The following is a 22,966-nucleotide window of genomic DNA, read 5'->3' as shown; positions in this document are numbered from 1 at the left end:
TGGAGGCGGGTTTCGGGGTTTGGGACACGATTGTTTAGGGGGGGGGGGGGGAGACTGTTGTTGACCGGGGAGGGGGGGGGGGGGGGAGACACGTTTGTTGAGGGGGGGGGGGACACACGATTGTAGGGGGGGGGGGGGGGGGGACACACCAACCCAGCAACCCAGTCGCCAAGAAAAAACGTTGACGGTGCACGTTTCCATGAACACTGGATACGTAGCATTTCAACGTAAAAAATAGCGTGTTATACCTACAGTATCCACGTGTGCCGCTGTGGAGGCGGGTTTCGGGGTTTGGGACACGATTGTTTAGGGGGGGGGGGGGGGGGAGACTGTTGTTGACCGGGGAGGGGGGGGGGGGGGGGGGGAGACACGTTTGTTGAGGGGGACGACGACACACGATTGTAGGGGGGGGGACACACGTTAGTTGAAGGGGGGGGGGGGGGGGGGACACGTTTGTTGAGGGGGGGAGACACGTTTGTATCCTAACAACAAAACAAGTTAACAAAAGCCCCATTTGTCAACTGAGAACCCCAATTCCCAGAATCCCCCGCGGCTCCGGAACACGGCGTAGCTTATATTAATCTTTATTATCTGAATGGGAAATGCAATATTTTAGGACAGATACACCATTAAACGCGTTTCTAATGACATTTCTAGCGAGAAATGTACATTTTCCTTACATAATCTTCAGTCAGTGAATGTGTATGATCTTTATTAATCTTTATTATCTGAATGGGAAATGCAATATTTTAGGACAGATACACCATTAAACGCGTTTCTAATGACTTTTCTAGCGAGAAATGTACATTTTCCTTACATAATCTTCAGTCAGTGAATGTGTATGATCTTTATTAATCTTTATTATCTGAATGGGAAATGCAATATTTTAGGACCGATTCACCGTTAAACGTGTTTCTAATAACATTTCTAGCGAGAAATATACTTTTTACTTGCATAATCTTTAGTTTTATAGTTATTAGGATTTGATCGGCTCGCTCGCATGTTTCAACGACGTCAGGTTGCTTTCGCTAAACTAGCAGCTCACGTGCTTCCTGCGTTTGTGTTATTAAACTGTTACTTTATGTAACTTTTAATGATATCATCTTGTTAGAAACACGTATATCTAAGAGCCAACCCAGTCGCCAAAAGCATACGTTGACAGTGTACTTTTCGTGAACACTGGATTACGTCGCATTTCAACATAAAATAGCGTGTTATACACACACACACACACACACACGCACGCACACGCACAGACACACACACGCACATGCACACGCACGCACGCACACGGTCGTGCGCAGGAGCACGCAATCGCGTGACACCGGGTTGAAAGAAAGACGTCAACTCTGGAGTGACCGAAAATTTGCGGTGCTGGTTTGTGTGACGTAAGTTCAACTATGATTGACTGCTATTTAAAAACGGTTGAATGCTTGAAATACTAAGATTATGGAGTTGATAGTGCAAATAATTATATTGCCGTTGTCAAAGAATATTAACAGGTATTAACAGCTAATAACAGATAACAAAAGCGTTGCTTCATAGGCTAATGTAGGCCTACGTCGCCACCTGTCCCTCGGGTAGGCTAGCTAGTTCGTTAGTAATTGAAATTGAACAATGAGAAAGGCTTAGATAAGTACCATACACAGCATCATGTTAGAAGGTAATTTACACAATGTAGTCGGCTGTTTGTAAAAAATAGTTTGTTTTTAGTGATTTACTTTTTTCTCCCTGCAGCTTCAAATAAGCATCATACATCTTAACTATCTCTCTGCCAATGCTAATATTTTATATCTATAATCTTTCTTATCTATCTACTATCTGTGTATCTAATCTGTTTTGTTTATCTGTCTATTCGGTTTGTCTGTGTCTTTGTAAATTAGGTAATCTTTCAATATGCCAGGCAGCACATGTAAAACATGCCCCTCCTGCAAAACCATTCTGCCTTGCGCTAAAAAGGTTTGCAGCCACTGCAAAATGGTCCAGCCTGTAAAGGAACGCCTCAAAATTGCCTTGAGAAAATTTGAGGCTAAGCGGGAAGAGTGGGCGTCTTCCCGCAAGAAGAACCACAACATGGCTGTTGTCAAGCAGGAAATGTTCCTCCTGGTATGTAAACAATTCAGATTAATTATGTTCTACCTTTAACTGTCTGAATCACTATTGCTTTGAATAGTAGGTCTTTTTTGATTACTACAGGCAAAACATTAACATGCTGTGATTTCCTTACAGCTCGAAAAGCTTCAAGCAGCAGGATATAAACCTGTCCTGCTGCTTGGAAAAGCCACTAAAAAGAGCCATGTGGTCAAGGTGTTCACACCTCGTTGCACCTTGGCCACATTTGCGGAGGAGTCCCTCAAAAAAATGGGCTCCATCCATGAGTACATTTGTCAAGGTATGATTCTTTATTTTTATAAATTCCACACACCCTCTGCTTTGTTTACCAAAATACTAACTGCATCTTGTTATTTGTCCACCACATTCATTTTTATCATGGAACTATTGCTACAATTTTTTTGGTTGCCATTTGCAATTTAATAACCCTTTGCAACACTTTTCAAACTTGCACAGGATGGACCCCTTTTGCAAGTGGGACTGCAGAGGGGCCAGAAGAGGGCAGGGGGACCACTCAGGTGAAGACATACAGGAATATCTATGACAATTAAAGAGGCTAATCCTATATATTGTTATATACTGCATATATACTCCAATATATTATGCTACAAATTACAATATACTAAGTCAGCTGTATAAGTGCTAACCTCTTTTCATGTTTGTTTATGGTTATTTATGTGTATAGATGTGTATAGATCTGTATGGTCTTAATTTCATATTTTTTAAAACTGAATTTACACTTGCACTGTTGAAGTTCCACTGTTGGACTTTGAGTGAGTGTTATCTTATGTCATCTTAGATGGACATGGACATGGGAGAGGTGGAGGACAGGGCCGTGCAGGTGGAGGAGGGGGAGGAGGTGGCCCTGCAGGTGGAGGAGGGGGAGGAGGTGGCCCTGCAGTTGGAGGAGGTGGCCCTGCAGGTGGAGGAGGGGGAGGAGGTGGCCCTGCAGTTGGAGGAGGTGGCCCTGCAGGTGGAGGAGGTGGCCCTGCAGGTGGAGGAGGTGTCCCTGCAGGTGGAGGAGGGGGCCCTGCAGGTGGAGGAGGGGGCCCTGCAGGTGGAGGAGGGGGCCCTGCAGGTGGAGGAGGGGGCCCTGCAGGTAGAGGAGGTGGCCCACCCGGACACGGAAGGACCAGGTATGGATTTTTCAATTAAAGCATGCATGAGAAGGTACTAAGTGTCATACAAATAAACATCATTGCCTGAATGAGTAATATTTTATTTTCCATTCCAACAGCGGTCTCTACTGTGCAGAGGAAGCGGAGGAGAAAAGGTATGTTCAGAATGTCTGTATAGATCGAATTGCTAATTGACTACTATTCTTTTCACCATAGCATTACATTTATTGTAGTTATTTTGGAAAAAGGACTGTAATAAGAATGTTGGTTATGACCATTTGAGTCTTTGTTTGAATACCTCAACATTTCTTTCCTACAGAGCATCACAGCCAGAAGGGGCTTGAAAAAAGGAACAAGACTTTACCGAAGAGTAAGATGAAATAGTTTGTAACGATCAGAGCACTGACAAACCCTTTACACAATTTATAATTATGGAATTGTAAATTATTCTCCTGTGTATTCATAGCAGCGATTACAGCATTAATACAGTATTAATAATTACTGTTATTGATTTTATATTTGCGGTATTTTATATTTGCCAGTGGATAAGCATAGATGGTTTTGTTGTGAAAAACATGTTTTTTATATTTTCAGATTGCCCCTACCATATTGGTCGTGACTCCTTCGAAATAAGGAGTTACGGGAAGGAGAGGATGAGAAAGGTTTGACAGACCCATAAAGACCCAGCAAAAACACATGCGTGATTAACTGTAGGAATTACATTCTCGCTGATTGATCATGAGCATGCATATTAAGTGCATACTGTAAATGTAATTTACTCATGTATACAAGTAATTTGCATAAATATTTTGGAATAGTACCGTCAATGCATTTTGTCTATCAAACTCATAGGCTAACACTGAATTTATTATCTTACTAATGAATTTATGGTTCCTTTCCTTGATAGGGCATTAAAGAAGTCCTTGTTGATTGGCAGCCTTGCCCAGTTTGGTATGTATTTAATTTGGTTTCTTTCTGTTTCACTGGGTTTTTTTAAACCACTTCATTGCTTTTCCGAGTATTCTATATTATACCATATTATTTTGCACCATCTTGGTGCAAAATAGCTGCTGCTATTTTAACGTTTAACAGTAGTTCTTCCACCAAACACACTTGCCAACCAGATTTCCTATCAAGTGGTTTCATCATTCCCTTTCTTATGTGTCATACACTATTACATTATTAGATCTTGAATTATTAGAAAATGACTTGAAAGTGTGGTATTGCTCAAGAACAAAAATGTGCAAAGATTGGGCTTGATTTGTAATTGCCTTTATAGATGAGAATCAATATAAAGTAGGTATATACTGTGTGTTATGTAAGTGGAGTTCGACCAATCATCACAAAACGGTTCATTGATATATTATTTGTTCTCTTTTCAGTGGGAAGGAGTGGGCCAGGTCCTGGCAGCCAAAATATTTGAATTAGTCCCCCTGCCCTCTTCAAATAAAAACATATTTTCAGTCTTTCTAGAATGTGGTGCTACTCCTGATACATGATTGCCCTGCCATTCAAATGTGGTCACTAAGAGCTTAATGACACACACACACACATATATATATATATATATATATATATATATATATATATATATATATATATATATATATATATGGACACAACAGTTAATATAAATATGAATTCCAGTCTGTAGGCAGTACATGGTGGGTAAAGTTAAAGTAACTCAAAAGTTGTGGGCTGAAGGGTCTCTAGCTAATAGAGCAGTAGCAGCAATTAATTGAGTATTTAATCCATTCAATGTATTTAAGATATGCATCCAGGTATAATTGCAAATGGCTATATTGTATAGAAAATATTGATTTTAAACATACAAGTGCAAGCAGGGCCTACTGAATGTCAATTTAGTCACAACAGATTATTAAAATATTGTGCTGATAGATCTTTATTCAACACCAAAACACCAGATTCTCTTGGATGATTAAGTTAGCTGCTACGTCAAACCAACCATGGTGTGGTGGTGGTTTCATATATGTGAAAGGGCATTCAAACATAGCCTACTACAATAATAATAATAATACATTTTATTTGTAAATCACTTTTCATAAAAATAATCTCAAAGTGCTACAACAAAACACGAAGGGCAATAACACAATAAAATAAATAATAATCTAAGGACCATAGGTGTTATAGGGTGTACCGATGAGAAGGCTGTTACAGTAATCAAGCCTGGAGGGGATTAAGGCGTGGACGAGTTTCTCTGCGTCAGAGAAGGTGAGGATTGGGCAGAGTTTTGATCAATGATCAATTAGGAGGCCGAAGCCCTAAAGGACAACCCTGTCTCATGAAAATTACGTTCCCAGAGAACTATTCGGCATTCTCAATTACGTTTGTCTGAAAACGTATTTTGTCTCGACAGAAAAACATGGTGGCTAAGCCTATGATGGTTGCTATGGACGCTGAAACTAGCAGCCCGAATGCCGTTTAAAGCATGGAAATAAAACCATTGTCTTTGCTGATTATGTTATTTTATGGAACCGTGTAATGATGTTATTTTTCCACACATAAACACAGAACAGTCTGTTCAACCCGGTATCACGCCAAGGCGTGAAATAGATACATTGGTCCACCTCGCAAGGAGTGTTCAGTGTCACGCTATGCCTGACCAAAGCGTGAAGAGATACACGTTTCTTCCGCCCATCTAAATGAATGGAGGAATAGCACCAATAGGGGTCGATACGTTCTCCCAGCATTTGGGGGAAATGGTTACGTATATATATATATATATATATATATATATATATATATATATATATATATATATATATATATATATATATATATATATTAGATTAGATTAGATTAGAAAACTTTATTTATCCCAAAATGGGCAATTTCGTTCACAGTTTCCAGTCTCACATAATAGATTACTTAATAAATACAATAAATAGCAATAGGAGGTAGACAAAAACATATATCAAAGGCAGTCCAACACACACATTTAACTCACAATTCATTTCAGCCCGTCAGTAACAACCACCCTGCCCCCGGAAACACCCAGCAACACTGGTGTGCTCTCATTTGAGTTGTGTATTTTCAAAATCTGCTGGCGTTTCGCAAATCCCATACCCAACCTTTAACGGTCCAAATGTTACAAATCGACTTTGACCCACGGGAACGAAAAATCGAATAATAGAAAATTCTGACCCATCCCTAATTGCCATGGGTAATTGTTTGTCACCAAATTAAACTAATCTGAATTTGCACATAAACAAACCTGTAGTTAGGCCACTCCATCGGTCTGCACGGCCTGTATGGCCCGCACGGCCTCCAAGTCTCCCTCTGGCCTTGCCGCGTCCGCTCCGTTTGGTTGAGCTCCGTGGTGAATCCCCTCCAGATCTTGCCCGATTGACATTCTCCGCAGCCTCCTGTGTGTTTAAGTCCAACATCTTGTTAGACGGAGTTTCTGAGGTACTGAAACATTCATTTCATGTACAAGTTCAAGTTCAGTTAATGTACAAAAGGTTGTTACCATGGCTTCTGCAAGGAATTGGTCATGCATCAACCCAACGGCAAGGTGTCTTCCTTCTGTGCGGGGGTCACGGAGATCCAGGTCAAACAACTTGTCCATAGCAACACGAGAGACAAGTTACAGCGATAGAATGAATAGAACTACTGCCGACAATCGATCTTGAGAATGCTTGTAAGATTAGCAGTCCTATCTATATGTCGCTCGAGAGCAGCGTCATAGAGCTCGTAAGTTCGCCCCTTCCGGTAGGCCCCTCATGGGACCTCTGAGATCGAAAAATATGAATGGGTTTCAATGGAGAGAAAGTAATTATTTTCTGGTCCCCGTCTTTATATGTGCTGGATTACACACAGAGGTTAAATTGGGCCGGGTCTGGAGTTCTGCGCAGCAGATCAGCTCCAGCCGATTTTGGCAGTCTGCCTAGTCCATCACGAGCAATGTTGTCCTACTCATTTACAACTTTTCCATTGCAAATCTATGTTGTTTTAAAACACAATTCTAAATAATGGAGTAGGGATAGGCTGGCCTAGACATCTGGAGCAAGTTTGAGAAGTAGGCAGATCGCGCACGAAACTTGCGCAGCAGCTCCTCCTCCCCCCAGATCAGACAACACAACGTCAAATCATTCTAACGGTCATCATCAGACATAATTATCGTAGTAGACAGGTGAATGGCGAGGTAAGAGAAACGAAATTAAACCAATAGGCTAATATCATTAGATATGGGCTTGCATTTTCATTAAGCAGGAAAAATTAACCTTATGCCTGCCACACACATAAAGATAATCGGGCTGATTTTGCCCCGATTTTCCCCCTTCCGACCACGGACAGACATCGCCCGATTATCTTAAACTCTTAAGATTATTTTATAAGATTCTCTTGTAGTGTGTGATGTGTTAAGAGTGAAATTCGGCCGACAATCGGCTCCGAAATCAGTCGGCGCCGATAATCGTAAGTATTAAACATGTTCAATACTTACGATTGTCGGCGGAGAACGTTGTGGTGTCAAATCGTCTTGTGTGGGGGGGAAGCCGACAATCGGGACAAATCCTAATGTGTGTGGTGTGCTGTGTTTGGAATATCGCAGGACACCACACACAATACGATCAAAACTGTTAAATCACAGATTTTTTATCTTCATGTGTGGGGTCTCTCACAGATAAAAAATCGGTTGAGATTTATAAAATCTTTATGTGTGTGGCAGGCTGACATGCAGGGATAGCCTGCTACTGGTATGTCAAATGGCAAGCGCTAGTTAAAAAGAACAATGCTGCTAATTCTAAATGATTTAGCAAGTAGTCTATGCGATCTCCGAATCACATTTCTCATTCCTAGCTGGATGAATTTCAAACTTATTTGTATCTATGAATTGCAGTGCATTGCCTAGGCTATTTATTTGTGAGTACAGTAGGTCCTGTGATTTAATGTTTGCATATAGGCTACACAGCAGGTTAGATTTAAAAGCCACCAAACATGATGGTGACGTAGCCTATCGGGTAGCCTTTAAGAAAAAGATAGCTTCATTCATTCATTAATTCAAAAGTGTTTTATTTAAAGAACGTTTGATTACATCATTATATAATATGAACCATTTTAAAAGACATTCTATCTACTTCTTAACTTAGGGTGAAAGTCAACAAGTGAACATTTCAGAGATAAAAGGTAAACATGAGTGGAACAAAAAGGAGGAAGCTTACAGATTTCTTCAAAAGGTGGGCAGCTGCTATCCAAGACATAATTTTGAAATAATTAAGCTAGGCCTGTGTGCAGAAGTCACTGTAACCAAGCTGTGATTTGTTGCTAGATCTTTTCATCCTGATAGTGTGTCTGTCATGTCTTAAGTGCTGTCTCTTCCTCCACTAAACTAAAAATGCAGAGTTGAACAGAACAGGGATGAGGATGGAGCTGAGGGCAGAGGAGATGAGGCTGGACAGGGCAGAGGAGCTGAGGATGGACCGGGCAGAGGAGCTGAGGATGGACAGGGCAGAGGAGCTGAGGATGGACAGGGCAGAAATGAGGACACTGAGGGCAGAGGAGGTGAGGCGGGACAGGGCAGAGGAGCTGAGGATGGACCGGGCAGAGGAGCTGAGGATGGACAGGGCAGAGGAGCTGAGGATGGACCGGGAGGGACAGGTGCAGATGAGCATGTAGGTGCAACTGACAACTTCCCTGACTGCTGGAAGAGACAGCAATATGATTATTTTAAAAAAACCTACCCATTTCTTGTGGCAAAAAATAAAAAATTGGGATGTGAAACATGCAGTGCGGCATCATCACTTGGGGCAGAGAGAACAGGTAAACTCAGACACACATTTTCCAGTGAATGGCAAAACTGCAGAGTAGGTCCATATGGCAGTAGTACAGAGAAGCAAATGAAATCTTTAAGAAAAAAAATAAATGAACATAGTGCCTCCCAAAGTCACAAAATTGCAGAAGATATACTGAAAAAACAAGGTGAGCAAGCTCTTGAGTCAAGTTTTTTGAAAACACAAGGTGAAATTTTAGCATCAACTCACAATGTCTTTAGAACAGCGTACTACCTGGCAAAGGGCAACAGGCCTTACTCTGATCATCCTAACCTAGTAGAGCTACAGAGGATGAATGGTGCAAATGTTGGCCGTGTACTCCATTCCAATGTCACATGTGCAGACATAGTGCATTTCATATCTGTAGAGATGAGACAGGCATTACTGAATAGTATTAAACAGACTCAGCCAAAGCTCACAGTTATTGTGGATGAAAGCACCTCATTCAGTAAGAAATCGTGTCTCATTGTGTACCTCAGAACATCTGTCCATGATTCTGAGCCTCTTACGTTCTTCTTAGATTTGCTTGAATTAGAAAGTACAACAGCAGATGGAATCACTGGTGAATTACTCAAATGCCTCTTAAAACATGGTCTTCATGAGGATTTTCTAAAAGAATGTCTGGTGGGTTTCTGCTCTGATGGAGCTGCCGTAATGGTGGGGAAAAAGAATGGAGTGTACACACAACTTAAAACTAAGTTCCCAGGTCTCATTGGTTGGCACTGTCTGAACCACAGGTTGGAGTTGTCCGTGTCAGATGCTGTGAAGACATGCACTGAGACCAACCACTTTACAGCTTTCCTTGACAAGTTGTACTGCCTATACCATCAGTCACCCAAGAACCTTAGAGAACTTGATGCTGCAGCTTCTGAGGTTGGTGTGTGTCTTAGGAGAATCGGTAGAGTCTTAGGGGTAAGGTGGGTGGCTTCATCTTTCCGAACAGTGAAAGCCATTTGGATGATGTATGCTGCACTCCACAGTCATCTCACAGCTGCAGGTCAAGATGTTAACAGAACATCAAGTGAGAGATCTATGTATTCGGGCCTAGCTGTTAAATTGAGTTCGGATGCATTTCTGAGGAACCTGGGACTAATGATGGATGCACTGGAGGAACTCAAAGACCTGTCTGAGGCCCTGCAGGCCAGAGACATTAGACTGTCTCAAGCAGTGAACCTCATTAAAAGACAGACTGATGTGTTTACCGCCATGAGTGAGGATCCAGAAAATGGCCCCTTCTATAGAAAGGCATGTGAGGCAGTGCAGCAAGGGTCTTTCAATGGCATAGCACTTCATGGTGATAGAGGGCAGAAGGTCATCAACCCAACCAAGTTTTATGAGGCCTTATGCCAGAGCATGAAGGAAAGAATGGTGAGGAGTGAAGAGGAGTCTCTCTTCACCAAGATTAACATCTTGAATCCCGAAACATGGCCGAGCCCTCTACCTGTGATGTATGGGGAAAGTGAGTTGAGGGAACTCTGTGACCAGGTAAAAGTTGGTTTCACTGGAGTGAAACAAGCTTACCGTGAGTACAAAAACAAACCAGACACAATGCAAAAGGCCCTTCTCACACTTAGACATTCCGTTAATACCATTTCTGTCAGCAGTGCAGAGTGTGAGAGGGGGTTTTCAGAGATGAATAATGTTGTGACTCCATTGAGATCCAGATTGAATGTGGAGAATATGTCGGCTTTGATGTTCATTAAGCTGGTTGGCCCTCCTCTCAAATCTTGGAAGCCTACCAGGTTTGTCAGAAAGTGGGTGGCAACCAGAAGGTCAGCTGATCACTTGGCCTGTAGGAAAAGGGAAAGTAATGATGTGGTATCTCCATATCAGACCATATGGGAGGTGATGAATTAGATGCACATGATGCAGTGTAAATAGAAAATGTAGTAACAAAGGGATTACCATGGCCATTATTTGTTCAAATGTTTGTTTTCATCCATGTCAATGTACCTTAAAGACATATTGTTTTTGTTGTTTGTTTTTGTGAAAATAAAATCAGCTCTTAATGTGACCTCATCAAACACACTCAAAATCTACAGTGTACATATTAAGCAACATATAAAAAATGCTAATTTCTTTAATGTACTAATATAACGACTATCATGGATTTTTTTTTTGCAACCTTAATTTTGGCTCTGCGTACTCTGCGTATGGGGAGCGGCGGCCCCTCTGGATCAGAGCCCCCCCACATATAAAATCCCAATTGAACCACTGATTACACATATGTATACGTAGCGGAAGAGTCGGAGCCAGGCTGAGCCAAAGTCGGCGCATTTTCCACATAGCCTGCATTAATAGAGTCATTTTTTAGTTTTTATAGTTTTTTATAGCTGCTAGGCGTAAAGAGTTCACCTTTCAAAGCGGGATGTTTATTGCGGGGGAGGAGCCACGGCGGCAGTCGTGATCGTAATTTCCGGTTAGTGCACCACGGAGTACTCGATTTGGAACAGCACTCACATCTGAAAAATTAACGTAGTAGATAGTACGGATAGTATACTTCCTTTAAGTATACTCATGGAAGTACAGGTATTGGAACACGGCAGCCTTAACAGCATAGCCTATTTGTATAATAAGGGAAATAATTACTTTTCCAAAGCCAAAACTTACTTTATTTTTCAAGTTTTACAAAGAAGAAATCTAAAAATCATTGTACAAGATACTGTGTGTGTGTGTGTGTGTGTGTATGTGTGTGTGTGTGTGTGTGTGTGTGTGTGTGTCTGTGCGTGTGCGTGCGTGTGTGTGTGTATAACACGCTATTTTATGTTGAAATGCGACGTAATCCAGTGTTCACGAAAAGTACACTGTCAACGTATGCTTTTGGCGACTGGGTTGGCTCTCAGATATACGTGTTTCTAACAAGATGATATCATTAAAAGTTACATAAAGTAACAGTTTAATAACACAAACGCAGGAAGCACGTGAGCTGCTAGTTTAGCGAAAGCAACCTGACGTCGTTGAAACATGCGAGCGAGCCGATCAAATCCTAATAACTATAAAACTAAAGATCAGACACAATCACTGACTAAAGATTATGCAAGTAAAAAGTATATTTCTCGCTAGAAATGTTATTAGAAACACGTTTAACGGTGAATCGGTCCTAAAATATTGCATTTCCCATTCAGATAATAAAGATTAATAAAGATCATACACATTCACTGACTGAAGATTACGTAAGGAAAATGTACATTTCTCGCTAGAAAAGTCATTAGAAACGCGTTTAATGGTGTATCTGTCCTAAAATATTGCATTTCCCATTCAGATAATAAAGATTAATAAAGATCATACACATTCACTGACTGAAGATTATGTAAGGAAAATGTACATTTCTCGCTAGAAATGTCATTAGAAACGCGTTTAATGGTGTATCTGTCCTAAACTATTGCATTTCCTATTCAGATAATAAAGATTAATATAAGCTACGCCGTGTTCCGGAGCCGCGGGGGATTCTGGGAATTGGGGTTCTCAGTTGACAAATGGGGCTTTTGTTAACTTGTTTTGTTGTTAGGATACAAACGTGTCTCCCCCCCTCAACAAACGTGTCCCCCCCCCCCCCCCCCCCCCCCCTTCAACTAACGTGTGTCCCCCCCCCTACAATCGTGTGTCGTCGTCCCCCTCAACAAACGTGTCTCCCCCCCCCCCCCCCCCCCTCCCCGGTCAACAACAGTCTCCCCCCCCCCCCCCCCCCCCTAAACAATCGTGTCCCAAACCCCGAAACCCGCCTCCACAGCGGCACACGTGGATACTGTAGGTATAACACGCTATTTTTTACGTTGAAATGCTACGTATCCAGTGTTCATGGAAACGTGCACCGTCAACGTTTTTTCTTGGCGACTGGGTTGCTGGGTTGGTGTGTCCCCCCCCCCCCCCCCCCTACAATCGTGTGTCCCCCCCCCCCTCAACAAACGTGTCTCCCCCCCTCCCCGGTCAGCAACAGTCTCCCCCCCCCCCCCTAAACAATCGTGTCCCAAACCCCGAAACCCGCCTCCACAGCGGCACACGTGGATACTGTAGGTATAACACGCTATTTTTTACGTTGAAATGCTACGTATCCAGTGTTCATGGAAACGTGCACTGTCAACGTTTTTTCTTGGCGACTGGGTTGCTGGGTTGGTGACACAAACCAGCACCGCAAACTTTCTCTCCCGCTTGAGATGACGTGTTTCTTTATAGTGTAACGACCTCGCCGGTGACATAATCATGTCGAGTCATTAGTTGAAGGTAGTTTTAATGGACCAAAAACCAGGTCACTGAAACCCGTAACATTGTAACAACATTGAAACCAACAGCTGAAAACCGGACCCAAACAAACCCCGGTTACCCCGGCAACACGGTCTCACTCGCGTGCAGGCCCCCACCCTCCTGTTCTTCCAAGGCCCTCCCCCAGCTGACCTAATGATTCGCCCCACACGCTGTTTGACAAGAATAACATTACAATACATGCACATAGAACAACTGGCATAACGGACAACGAAATATAATGTAACACATAACACACAAACTATTTAACTGTCCCAGGGTCGCTACAATAGATTCATGGGTCTGATTCGCCGATTTCCCATGCTGATATCCCGAAAGATTCTCGGGCATCTTCGACAATTTGGCTATAGATTGTCTCATTACACGCTAAATAATATAATTATAGCCTAATTATATATATAGGTTTTGGCATAAACATAACTAGGGTGCACTGTACTATCTGCGCACACCCTTTCTGAAGCCTCTCTCTCGCTCTCTCTCTGTCCCTCCCGCTCTCTCTTTCTCTCTCTCTCGTAGCGTTTTGTGGAGAACGTTAATTGTCTTAGAACACTCCCATTCAGAATGCATTGGTTTACATTTCGTTTTGTGTAACACGCAAAAAGTCGGACTATCGTGCTCGGGAACACGCTTCAATAGATTAACGTTCGTGCGCAGGAGCACGCAATGGCGTGATACCGGGTTGTTTAACCAAAGAGATGTAAAAAGAAAAATCACAATATTGTAATTTGCTTGTTCAATAACACATCTATGTTAACCGTTTCTGATAATAACAATTTCCTTCATTATTCTACCCGATTGTCCTACACTAACTATTTAAATTGGATGACTTAATCTTCTTTTATTCAACCTATTGCCCGCATTTGATGGTGTCCACACTTTGATTCACTCCTATGTACCCAACACGTCCCTCCGTGTTGTCCTTATTCGCTCTACCTTTTGCATACCACATCAAACGTGAACACGACTTGTTCTAGTAAAGTAAAACCCAGTTTTATCTTTACGTATCCATAGCTATACATGTCCCATATTCATTACTATTTCCAAAACTGCTTCTTTAGCTATGCATGTCCCTGACCTGCCTATACCAATACATAAACAGTATTTATTATTATATTTACCTAATTTTTTGTTGGTCAACATCAAATCGATACATTATTTCCATTTTCTAATCATGACTGACTTGAATTCTCACCGAATGAACCTGTGATCGCCCATTCTCCCGGAGCCCCCCACGAGCCCCACCGTCACCTCTCCAGAACCCGCAGGAACGATCAGTCAGTCGTCGTGTGGCTCGGAGGCTCCCGAGGAGAGCCGCAATCCTACTTCTGACACCAAGTTTGTGGGGGGAATTCTGATCCAGGTCAATCAAAACTGTCTACACTAGGTAGAATAAAGAGTCATCCAAACTCACAACAATTATGCTCATACATCTGGGTATTAAAGGTACGGTGATATACAATAAACAAAACAAAAACTGAACCTAAAGAAAAAAAAATCACATGTTAGTCATTGATCGACACAAATGTTATCGTAATCAATTATAATAAAGACTATTTCCTAATTAACCTTATTGTTTTATCTGAAGTATGCTTTCAATATCCCCTCGTGTATTCCACCAGGGGAGTCACCTCCATTGTCTCGGTGGCCCTGACACACACGAGAAGACATGCACACATGGTATATTTATCTTCCATTTGCTTTGTATTTTATTTTTATCTTATTGATTTTTTTTTTTTGATTTTTAATATATATATGTAACTGATGTGTACCCGCCCCGCCAAGAACCCACACACAGGCTGGATAGGATGATGTGATCCTTTATAGCTGTAATGAGTGGTAGACACACATATACACAATTTGTAGTTTAGCACCTCCACTGGTTTAGTCCTAGCAGAGAACTACAAGACTACTAAAGTACATTACATATTTTTACAATTACATGACATACATGACAAATACATTTTAAGATGTGACTTAAAATGTTTTTTAACAGAATACTTTTTAACATGTGATCGTATAGTGGTTTTAACTGGGTTTTAACGTTACTGCTTTTACAATGAATTCAATCCAATATATTCTGAATGAGTTTTTTAACAAACATCATTCTTTTTTATATATTTATGAAATCATCAATAGAAAAATACTAAATGCAAGACGCAACATCAAATAAATGATTAAACTGTAACAGCACCCACTAGTGGTGACCATCAAATCACAAAGGCCACGTTGTCCCTTTTTCAAACATGGCGGACAACATGCTGGCCGACAAAACCCGAAACGCAAACGTCCTGACACTTTAAACACACAATTACAACACAATTATTACCTGTAATGAGTGGTAGACACACATATACACAATTTGTAGTTTAGCACCTCCACTGGTTTAGTCTACGGGGGAAATAACATTGACCTCAGTGCGAAACAATATCACTACCAACGTGAGCAACAATCAATGTAAAACGAAAATGATAACATGAATAAATCTCACGTTAGCTTCGATAATAATAATACATAACACTTTTCACTTTTCATAACACTTTTCAAAGCAACATCGGAACGTGACTTACCCTAGCAGAGAACTACAAGACTACTAAGAGCACTCGGGTTGCGGTCATATATGTAGACTTCCAGGTACCAGCAGATGGCGCAATTGAACCCCTCATTACAAGGCAATATACAGGCGATATACATATTTTTGCAGGGATTTCAATAAAATAATCAGAGTATTTCTTATACCCGTTACATATATATTTGTAATAAAAGTACGAACAAAGATACATCACAACATGCATCAACTAACAACAAAACAGGCATACTGTACAATAATCTGAGGTCTCAGGTGGGAGTTCGCCCTGCGTCTCACTTCATTCTCTAAAGGTTTGCATGGAGAAGTCCGCTGAGTGGCTGGTTCTTATATTTGTTTTGGGTTCTTGAGGGTAGCTGTCCCCCAATAAACCAAAACCGTGTCAACCAGATGGTAATCTATCAATTTAAGTTCCTTAGGATGTCATAAATAAGTGGTCGCAGCCGTTCCTTATCACATGCGTCTCTGCGCTCCCCAGGGGAAAGGAAAACAGGCCCAAACCAACAGAAGATAACACAGGAACAGAGTGAGAACAGATTGCATCACCAACCACAAAGGCTTACCTTTTAAACGACCCGGAATAACAGGGTGACAAGACCATACACGGAATAGTATACAAAACCTAAGTTCATAAAGAAAAACATAACATGTAGATTCTCCATCACACTCAGGATGGATTTTGGATAGCATTTTACCATACTTATTTAGTCTAATTTTATATTGCCGATTATTATCTCTAGATTATACGATCACTTTTAATAAAATGACTGTTATTACAGTTATCCCTCAGGAAATATCTAATTTGTGTTGTCATATTGGTACTCAAACCTCGTCAGGTCTGTTGAACTGTGCATATCTACCGCGCATCCTCAGAGTCCCCTAAAGGGGGGGGGGGGGGGGGTTCTTCCGGTCCCTCTTTTGTGAGGTGGGATTACCCCAGAATTCTTTAACAAGAATCCCCAGCGCTGGTTACCCCTGGACTTCTGTGGACGAGAGGTATGCATGCTATGGACAACTTTTTTTTTTTCATATGTATTTTTATTGGGAAACATGAGAAAAAACAACAATGATGTAGCAGCCGTCAAACATGCATGAAATCCCCCCCTTTTTTTTTTATTTTTAGGAACAGGATAAGGGAATGATAATGAAAACACAAAGGAAATAAAATACAAATAATAACCCACCCAAAACTGGACAAGAGTCATTTAGAAAAAATAAATAAATAAAAAGACTTAGCACAGATACAATTGTTTGATGCTCGACACACACAGCTCAACATACAATATCGTTGATAGGACTATCAGTTACATTCCAGGGAGGTGAGAGAGTCAATGTAAGTGAGTACCGGATTCCACCTTTTAAGGAAATTATCAGACGAGCCTCGTAGTGTATATTTGATTTTCTCTAGATGGAGAAAAGACAACAAATCCACAAACCAGGAAGATGCGGAGGGTGGGTTTGGGTCTTTCCACTGAAGCAATATACGTCTACGGGCTATAAGAGAGGCGAAAGCTATAACATCACTCTGGTTTCTAGTCAGCATGGTCAAATCTTCAGGTACACCAAAAATAGCAATGTGAGGACTGGGTGACAATGAAATATTGAGAGCCTTAGATACAGTGTCGAAAAACACAGACCAAAATGCAGCCAATTTCGAGCAGGAGTAGAGCATGTGAGTATGATCGGCAATTGACGAAGAACATCTATCACAGAAATCACTTGAGCCTGGAAATAATTTGGAAAGTTTTGCTTTGGTGAAATGTATTCGATGCAAAACCTTGAACTGAATCAGAGTCAGTCGGGCACAAGAGGAAGTAGAATTTACTCTTTTAAAAGCAATTTCCCACCATTCATCTGTGAGGTCAAGCCCAAGTTCCCTCTCCCACTTGCCCACAGCCCCAGTAAGTGGAGAGGTCCCAGCCGATATAATGAGGTCATATAGTACAGTTATACTACCACTTAACTTATTAAGTGAGAGGATGTCATCCATCAAGGAATTAGCAGTCAATAGTGGGAATGAAGCAAAGTGAGTACGGGCATAGTCTCGTGCTTGGATATATCGAAACAGACTAGAATGTGGCAGATCAAACTTATTGCGAATATTCTCAAAAGTTGCAAATGTCCCGTCAATGTATAGGTTAGAAAAAACTACTATGCCCTTCCTTTTCCACAATGCAAAGGTTGTGTCAAAATTGGATGGGGTAAACAAGTGATTATTAAGGATGGGGCTATGGGGAGAGGGAGAGGAGAGTTTAAAGTGCTGCCTGAATTGTTTCCAAATTTTTAAAGACGATATAACAATTGGGTTTGAGGTATATTTGGAGGGGCAAGATGCAAGGGGGGCACAAAGCAGAGCAGACAGAGAGGTTGCATGACAACTAAGAGCTTCCATTAGGCACCAATCAGCATCAGAGGAACTATGCCAAAGACGTAATTTCTGGATGTTGGCTGCCCAATAATAAAATAGGAGGTTCGGTAGAGATAAGCCACCATCTTTGTTACGTCTCTGAAGAGTAGTCCTGCGTGCCCTTGGAGTCTTACCAGCCCAGATAAAAACAGAGATCATCCCATCTAGCTTATTGAAAAACTGTTTTGGTAAAAAAATTGGCAGACATTGGAAAAGAAAAAGAAATCTTGGTAAAATGTTCATCTTAATAGATTGAATCCTACCAAACAAAGAAAGAGGGAGGGTACCCCATCGTTGTAAATCCGCCTTTATATCTGTGACTAGCTTAGAGAAGTTTGTTTCATGAAGGGAGGCAAGACTGCGAGTTATAGTTACACCCAAATACCGGAAACTCGTAGGAGCCAGGTGGAAAGGTAGGGCATGAGCTGGGATGCGAGTAGCTACTTCATTTACAGGGAAACACTCACTCTTGTCAAAATTTACCTTATAGCCTGAAAATGACCCAAAACTATTTAGGAGTTGCAGAATGTCACCAATACAGTTGACTGGATCTGAGATATAGAGTAAAAGGTCATCAGCATATAGCGAGACCCGGTGATCCAACCCAGCCCTGCGCATGCCTGTGAAAAGTGGAGATGACCTCAGAGCAATGGCAAGGGGCTCTATTGCCAAGGCAAATAATAAGGGGGAAATCGGACAGCCCTGCCGGGTGCCCCTCGTCAAGGGGAAGAATTTAGACAGTTGAGAATTTGTTTTTACGCTAGCAGTAGGGTTAGTATACAAAAGCCTAATCCATGACACAAACCGAGATCCAAAACCAAATTTATGAAGTGTAAAGAATAAATAGTCCCACTCCACCCGATCAAAAGCCTTCTCTGCGTCTAATGAGACAATCATCTCAGCATCTGGTGAGACTGCAGGGGAAAGTACAATATTAAGTAACCGTCTGATGTTAGAAGATAATTGACGACCCCTGATAAAGCCAGTCTGGTCTTCAGAGACAATACCTGGTAAACACGGGTCCAGGCGGTTCGCCAGTACCTTAGCAAGAAGTTTGACATCCGCGTTCAAGAGACTTATAGGTCTCCAGCTACTACAATCTTCTGCTTTTTTGCCTTTTTTGAGAATAAGGGAGATTGAGGCTTGTCTTAGTGTTGGGGGTAGAGTACCATTTTTCAGGGAATCATTAAACATATCTAATAAAAGGGGAGCTAACTGGGCCGAGAACTTTTTATAAAAATCTACAGGAAAACCATCCGGGCCTGGGGCCTTGTTATTTTGCATCTTCCTAAGACTGCCAGTTATCTCCTCTAGAGACAGAGGGTCGTCCAAGCTATCACGTGTGAGAGTATCAATATTAGAGATATCCAGACTTTCAAAAAAATGCTCTATATTTGTATTGTCTATAGGGGGTTCAGATGTGTACAGCTTGGAGTAAAATGTGGTAAAGGCATCGTTTATTTCAGTAGGATTCGTAGTGAGGGAATGTGGGGAGTCATAGACCTGAGTAATAAACTGAGAAACTGACTGGTGTTTAAGCTGCGATGCTAAGAGGCGACTAGCCTTATCACCGTATTCATAATACGTACCCCTTGTCCGTCTAAGAAGATACTCAGCCCTGCCAGTGGAAAGCAAATCAAATTTGGATTGAAGCTTACGCCTCTCAGCATACAATTCAGGAGTGGGAGAACTCGAGTACTGTCTGTCTAATTTACTAATAGCGTCAACCAAATCCTGCTGTTCTTTTGTCTTTTGTTTTCTAGAGTGAGCATTATACGAAATAATCTCTCCTCGCATCACTGCTTTAAAAGTTTCCCAAAGAAGGGAGGGGGAGGTGGATTCAGATTTATTATTATCAATAAAAAAGTCTATTTGCTTTGAAATATGCTCACAAAATGTTTTGGTAGCTAACAGGCCTATATTAAATCTCCAGGGCCCACACCTTGGACTAGGGGAGAGAGATAGCTCTAGAACAAGAGGAGCATGATCAGAGATGAAAATAGCAGAGTATTCAGTCAGTCCAACAGAAGACAGAAGGGCTTTATCTACAAAAAAATAATCAATGCGTGAGTAAACACGGTGAACTAGAGAGAAGTATGAAAAATCCCTTTTAGTCGGGTGGAGAAACCGCCATGGGTCAATACAACCCACCTGGTTCATAAATGTGGATAGTGCTCGAGCCATACAAGAAGGGGTAAATCTTTTGGGACATGACCTGTCTAACTGTGGATCAACTACAAGGTTCAAATCACCCCCGAAGATGAGGCGGTGTGTGTCCATATTTGGTAAAGAGGAGAAAATTGAGGTCATAAAATTTGGATTATCAAAATTTGGGGCATATACATTAACCAAAATCACTGGGGTCTGATATAGCACACCTTTGACTATAATATAACGCCCTCCGGGATCTGAAATAGTTTGTTCAGCTGAAAACTGAACACGTTTGTGTATTATGATGGCTGTGCCCCTGGCTTTAGAATTGAGATTTGAATGAAAAACCTGCCCCACCCAAGGCTTACGAAGCCTAGCATGGTCATTCACACAAAGGTGCGTTTCCTGGAGAAAAGCAATATCAGTATTGAGACTTTTTAGGTGTGAAAACACTCTCGACCTCTTAATTGGTCCTCCCAGTCCCCTGACATTCCAGCTAGTAAATCTAACAGAGCCTACAGACCCTCTCTGACCTGTATTCTGGTTAGTCATTAATTAAAATCATCAACCATATGTAACATAACAAGCGTTGTGGACAAGCATCACACACATCAGTAACAGTAGATATTAAAAACAAAGACCCTCCCCTAGACAAACACCCAACCTTTTCCCAAAATAACCCTCTACTAAAAAAGAAAAAACACATATCTTTGAGGACAAATGAAAACAAAGAAAACCTTAAGCTCAACAATGCGGTTAGCAAAGTGAGTAGCAGGATAAACCTTTGCTAAACAACCAGTTGACCACGCAGTGGTATCCCCTCCTACAATATCAAATTAAATTAAACACCACTAGAACGATTCTGTTTTTAGAACAGACAAATTAGCAACGATCTACAGTCCAACAGAACAAATGCTGGCAGGTGACTAATCACCAGCAGAGGACAGTGCTGCACTCACCCGGAAAAAATGATGAGTCCAAACAGAAAAACACGGGCTTGGTGAGCAGGCTAAACGTAATTAGCCTAGCCTAGCAAAAACACACCCGTAGGCAACAACGGAGTTATCAAAAAAAAAAGTAAAATCAACCCGTAGCGAAATGGAAACACGGCAGCTTAAGTCTTATGAATGTGTTCTTGATAGAAGCGATCAGCCAGCTCGGGAGTGTCAAACAAGTGGACCACACCGTTGAAGGTGACTCTCAGCCGGGCGGGGTAAATCATGCCGAATCGCACTCCTTTTTTGTAAAGCTGGGACTTCACATTATTGAAAGCGGCTCTCTTCTTAGCAACAGTGGCGCTGAAATCCTCGTAGAATTTGATCCTGTGCCCTCGGTAGGACGTCTCCCGGTGTTCCTTGGCCCATTTCAAAACCTGCTCCTTCTCAACGTAGCGATGGAAACGGACAATTATGGGCCGAGAGCCCTGGCTGGGTCTGGGTCTCACACTGGACATCTCCAGCCACCTCCTTGAATAACTGAGACATAAACTGCCTAGCGTTTGCACCTTCCATATCTTCAGGAATACCCACGACTCTGAGGTTCTGACGCTTGGAGCGCGATATCAAGTCCTCCACTGTAGCGTGTAGCGCTGAGTTATCATCCGACACGGAGGCTAGCTGGTTCTTCAAGGTCGCCACGTCTTGCTGCAGGCTAACGATGTCATCTGAGTGGGAAGACAGTGTGCTCTCGATCTGTGATATGGTGGCGGTGTGAGTCGCCACAGTGTTGGTTATAGATTCGAGTGTTGGGAGTATCGGGGCCATGGCTTCCGACAAGGCAGCGTTGAAATCTTCCTTAAGACTTTCGCTCAATTTCTGGAGCTCAATGACTAGCATCTCAGCCGTTAACTGTGTAGGCCCCGTCGACGACATTTTCTGCTTGTCCTCGAGTCCCGGGAATGAATCAGTCATTCGCTGCTGGGTTTTACCGATCCGTCCACTCTTGCTCATCGTAACGGTGTGCAATATTGTTCCGTTTAACTCTATCAATGTAGTCTGTACCAAAGTTTAAATAAAATTCGGCGTTATCTTAGTAATTATTATGAAAAATGCGGAGCTGATAGCAACTGCGTCCTCCTTCTACATGCTCAAACCGGAAGCCCCGCTATGGACAACTTTAAAGGCTAATTGTTGATGTTATGGAGTCTAGATAATTGTCCCTAAATCCTGTGATCACCATGTAACTCTAATACTCCAATACAGGGATCTCCCTTGATTACCCCTGGGTCGGTCCCTCCCTTGGTAGGTCCTCTGCCAGTTCTGGAATCCGGATGTTCTGATTATTGAATACAAGATCATGCATGCATATTGGTGGTACGATATTGTATCTATTGCAATCGCTCCAACGGAGGCAATAGTTGACCCGTGAACATGTCATCCAGTGTTATTCTGATGTTTGTATGTAGCAGCTGAATAGTGCAGAAATTTGCCCAATTAGATTAAATATTTTCAAAAAATGTATTATAATTGAATTATAGTAGTTGAGCTCCTAACTCCCTCCTTGTGCACCGGTGAAAACCATTCACATTATTTATTAATTGAAC

At 41.8% G+C, this 22,966-nt stretch overlaps 1 protein-coding gene across 1 annotated transcript; it reads left to right on the top strand.

The window, feature by feature from the left end:
- Positions 1 to 1,367: 1,367 nt before the first annotated feature.
- On the top strand, positions 1,368 to 14,666 carry LOC307086956 (uncharacterized protein; the record flags this gene model as incomplete). The annotated part of the gene is made up of 10 exons (XM_079752302.1): positions 1,368 to 2,106; positions 2,230 to 2,392; positions 2,569 to 2,630; positions 2,912 to 3,001; positions 3,086 to 3,248; positions 3,350 to 3,385; positions 3,550 to 3,600; positions 3,825 to 3,892; positions 4,138 to 4,176; positions 14,508 to 14,666. Exons 1-10 carry the CDS (start codon positions 1,897 to 1,899, stop codon positions 14,664 to 14,666), a joined length of 1,041 nt encoding a protein of 346 aa, XP_079608428.1. The 5' UTR covers positions 1,368 to 1,896.
- Between the last annotated feature and the right edge of the window lie 8,300 nt (positions 14,667 to 22,966).

Source organism: Pollachius pollachius (genome assembly GCF_949987615.1).
Source record: "Pollachius pollachius genome assembly, chromosome: 15".
NCBI lineage: Eukaryota > Metazoa > Chordata > Actinopteri > Gadiformes > Gadidae > Pollachius > Pollachius pollachius.
Note: the sequence above shows the minus strand (reverse complement) of the source record. Positions and strands in the feature narration are given on the sequence as shown.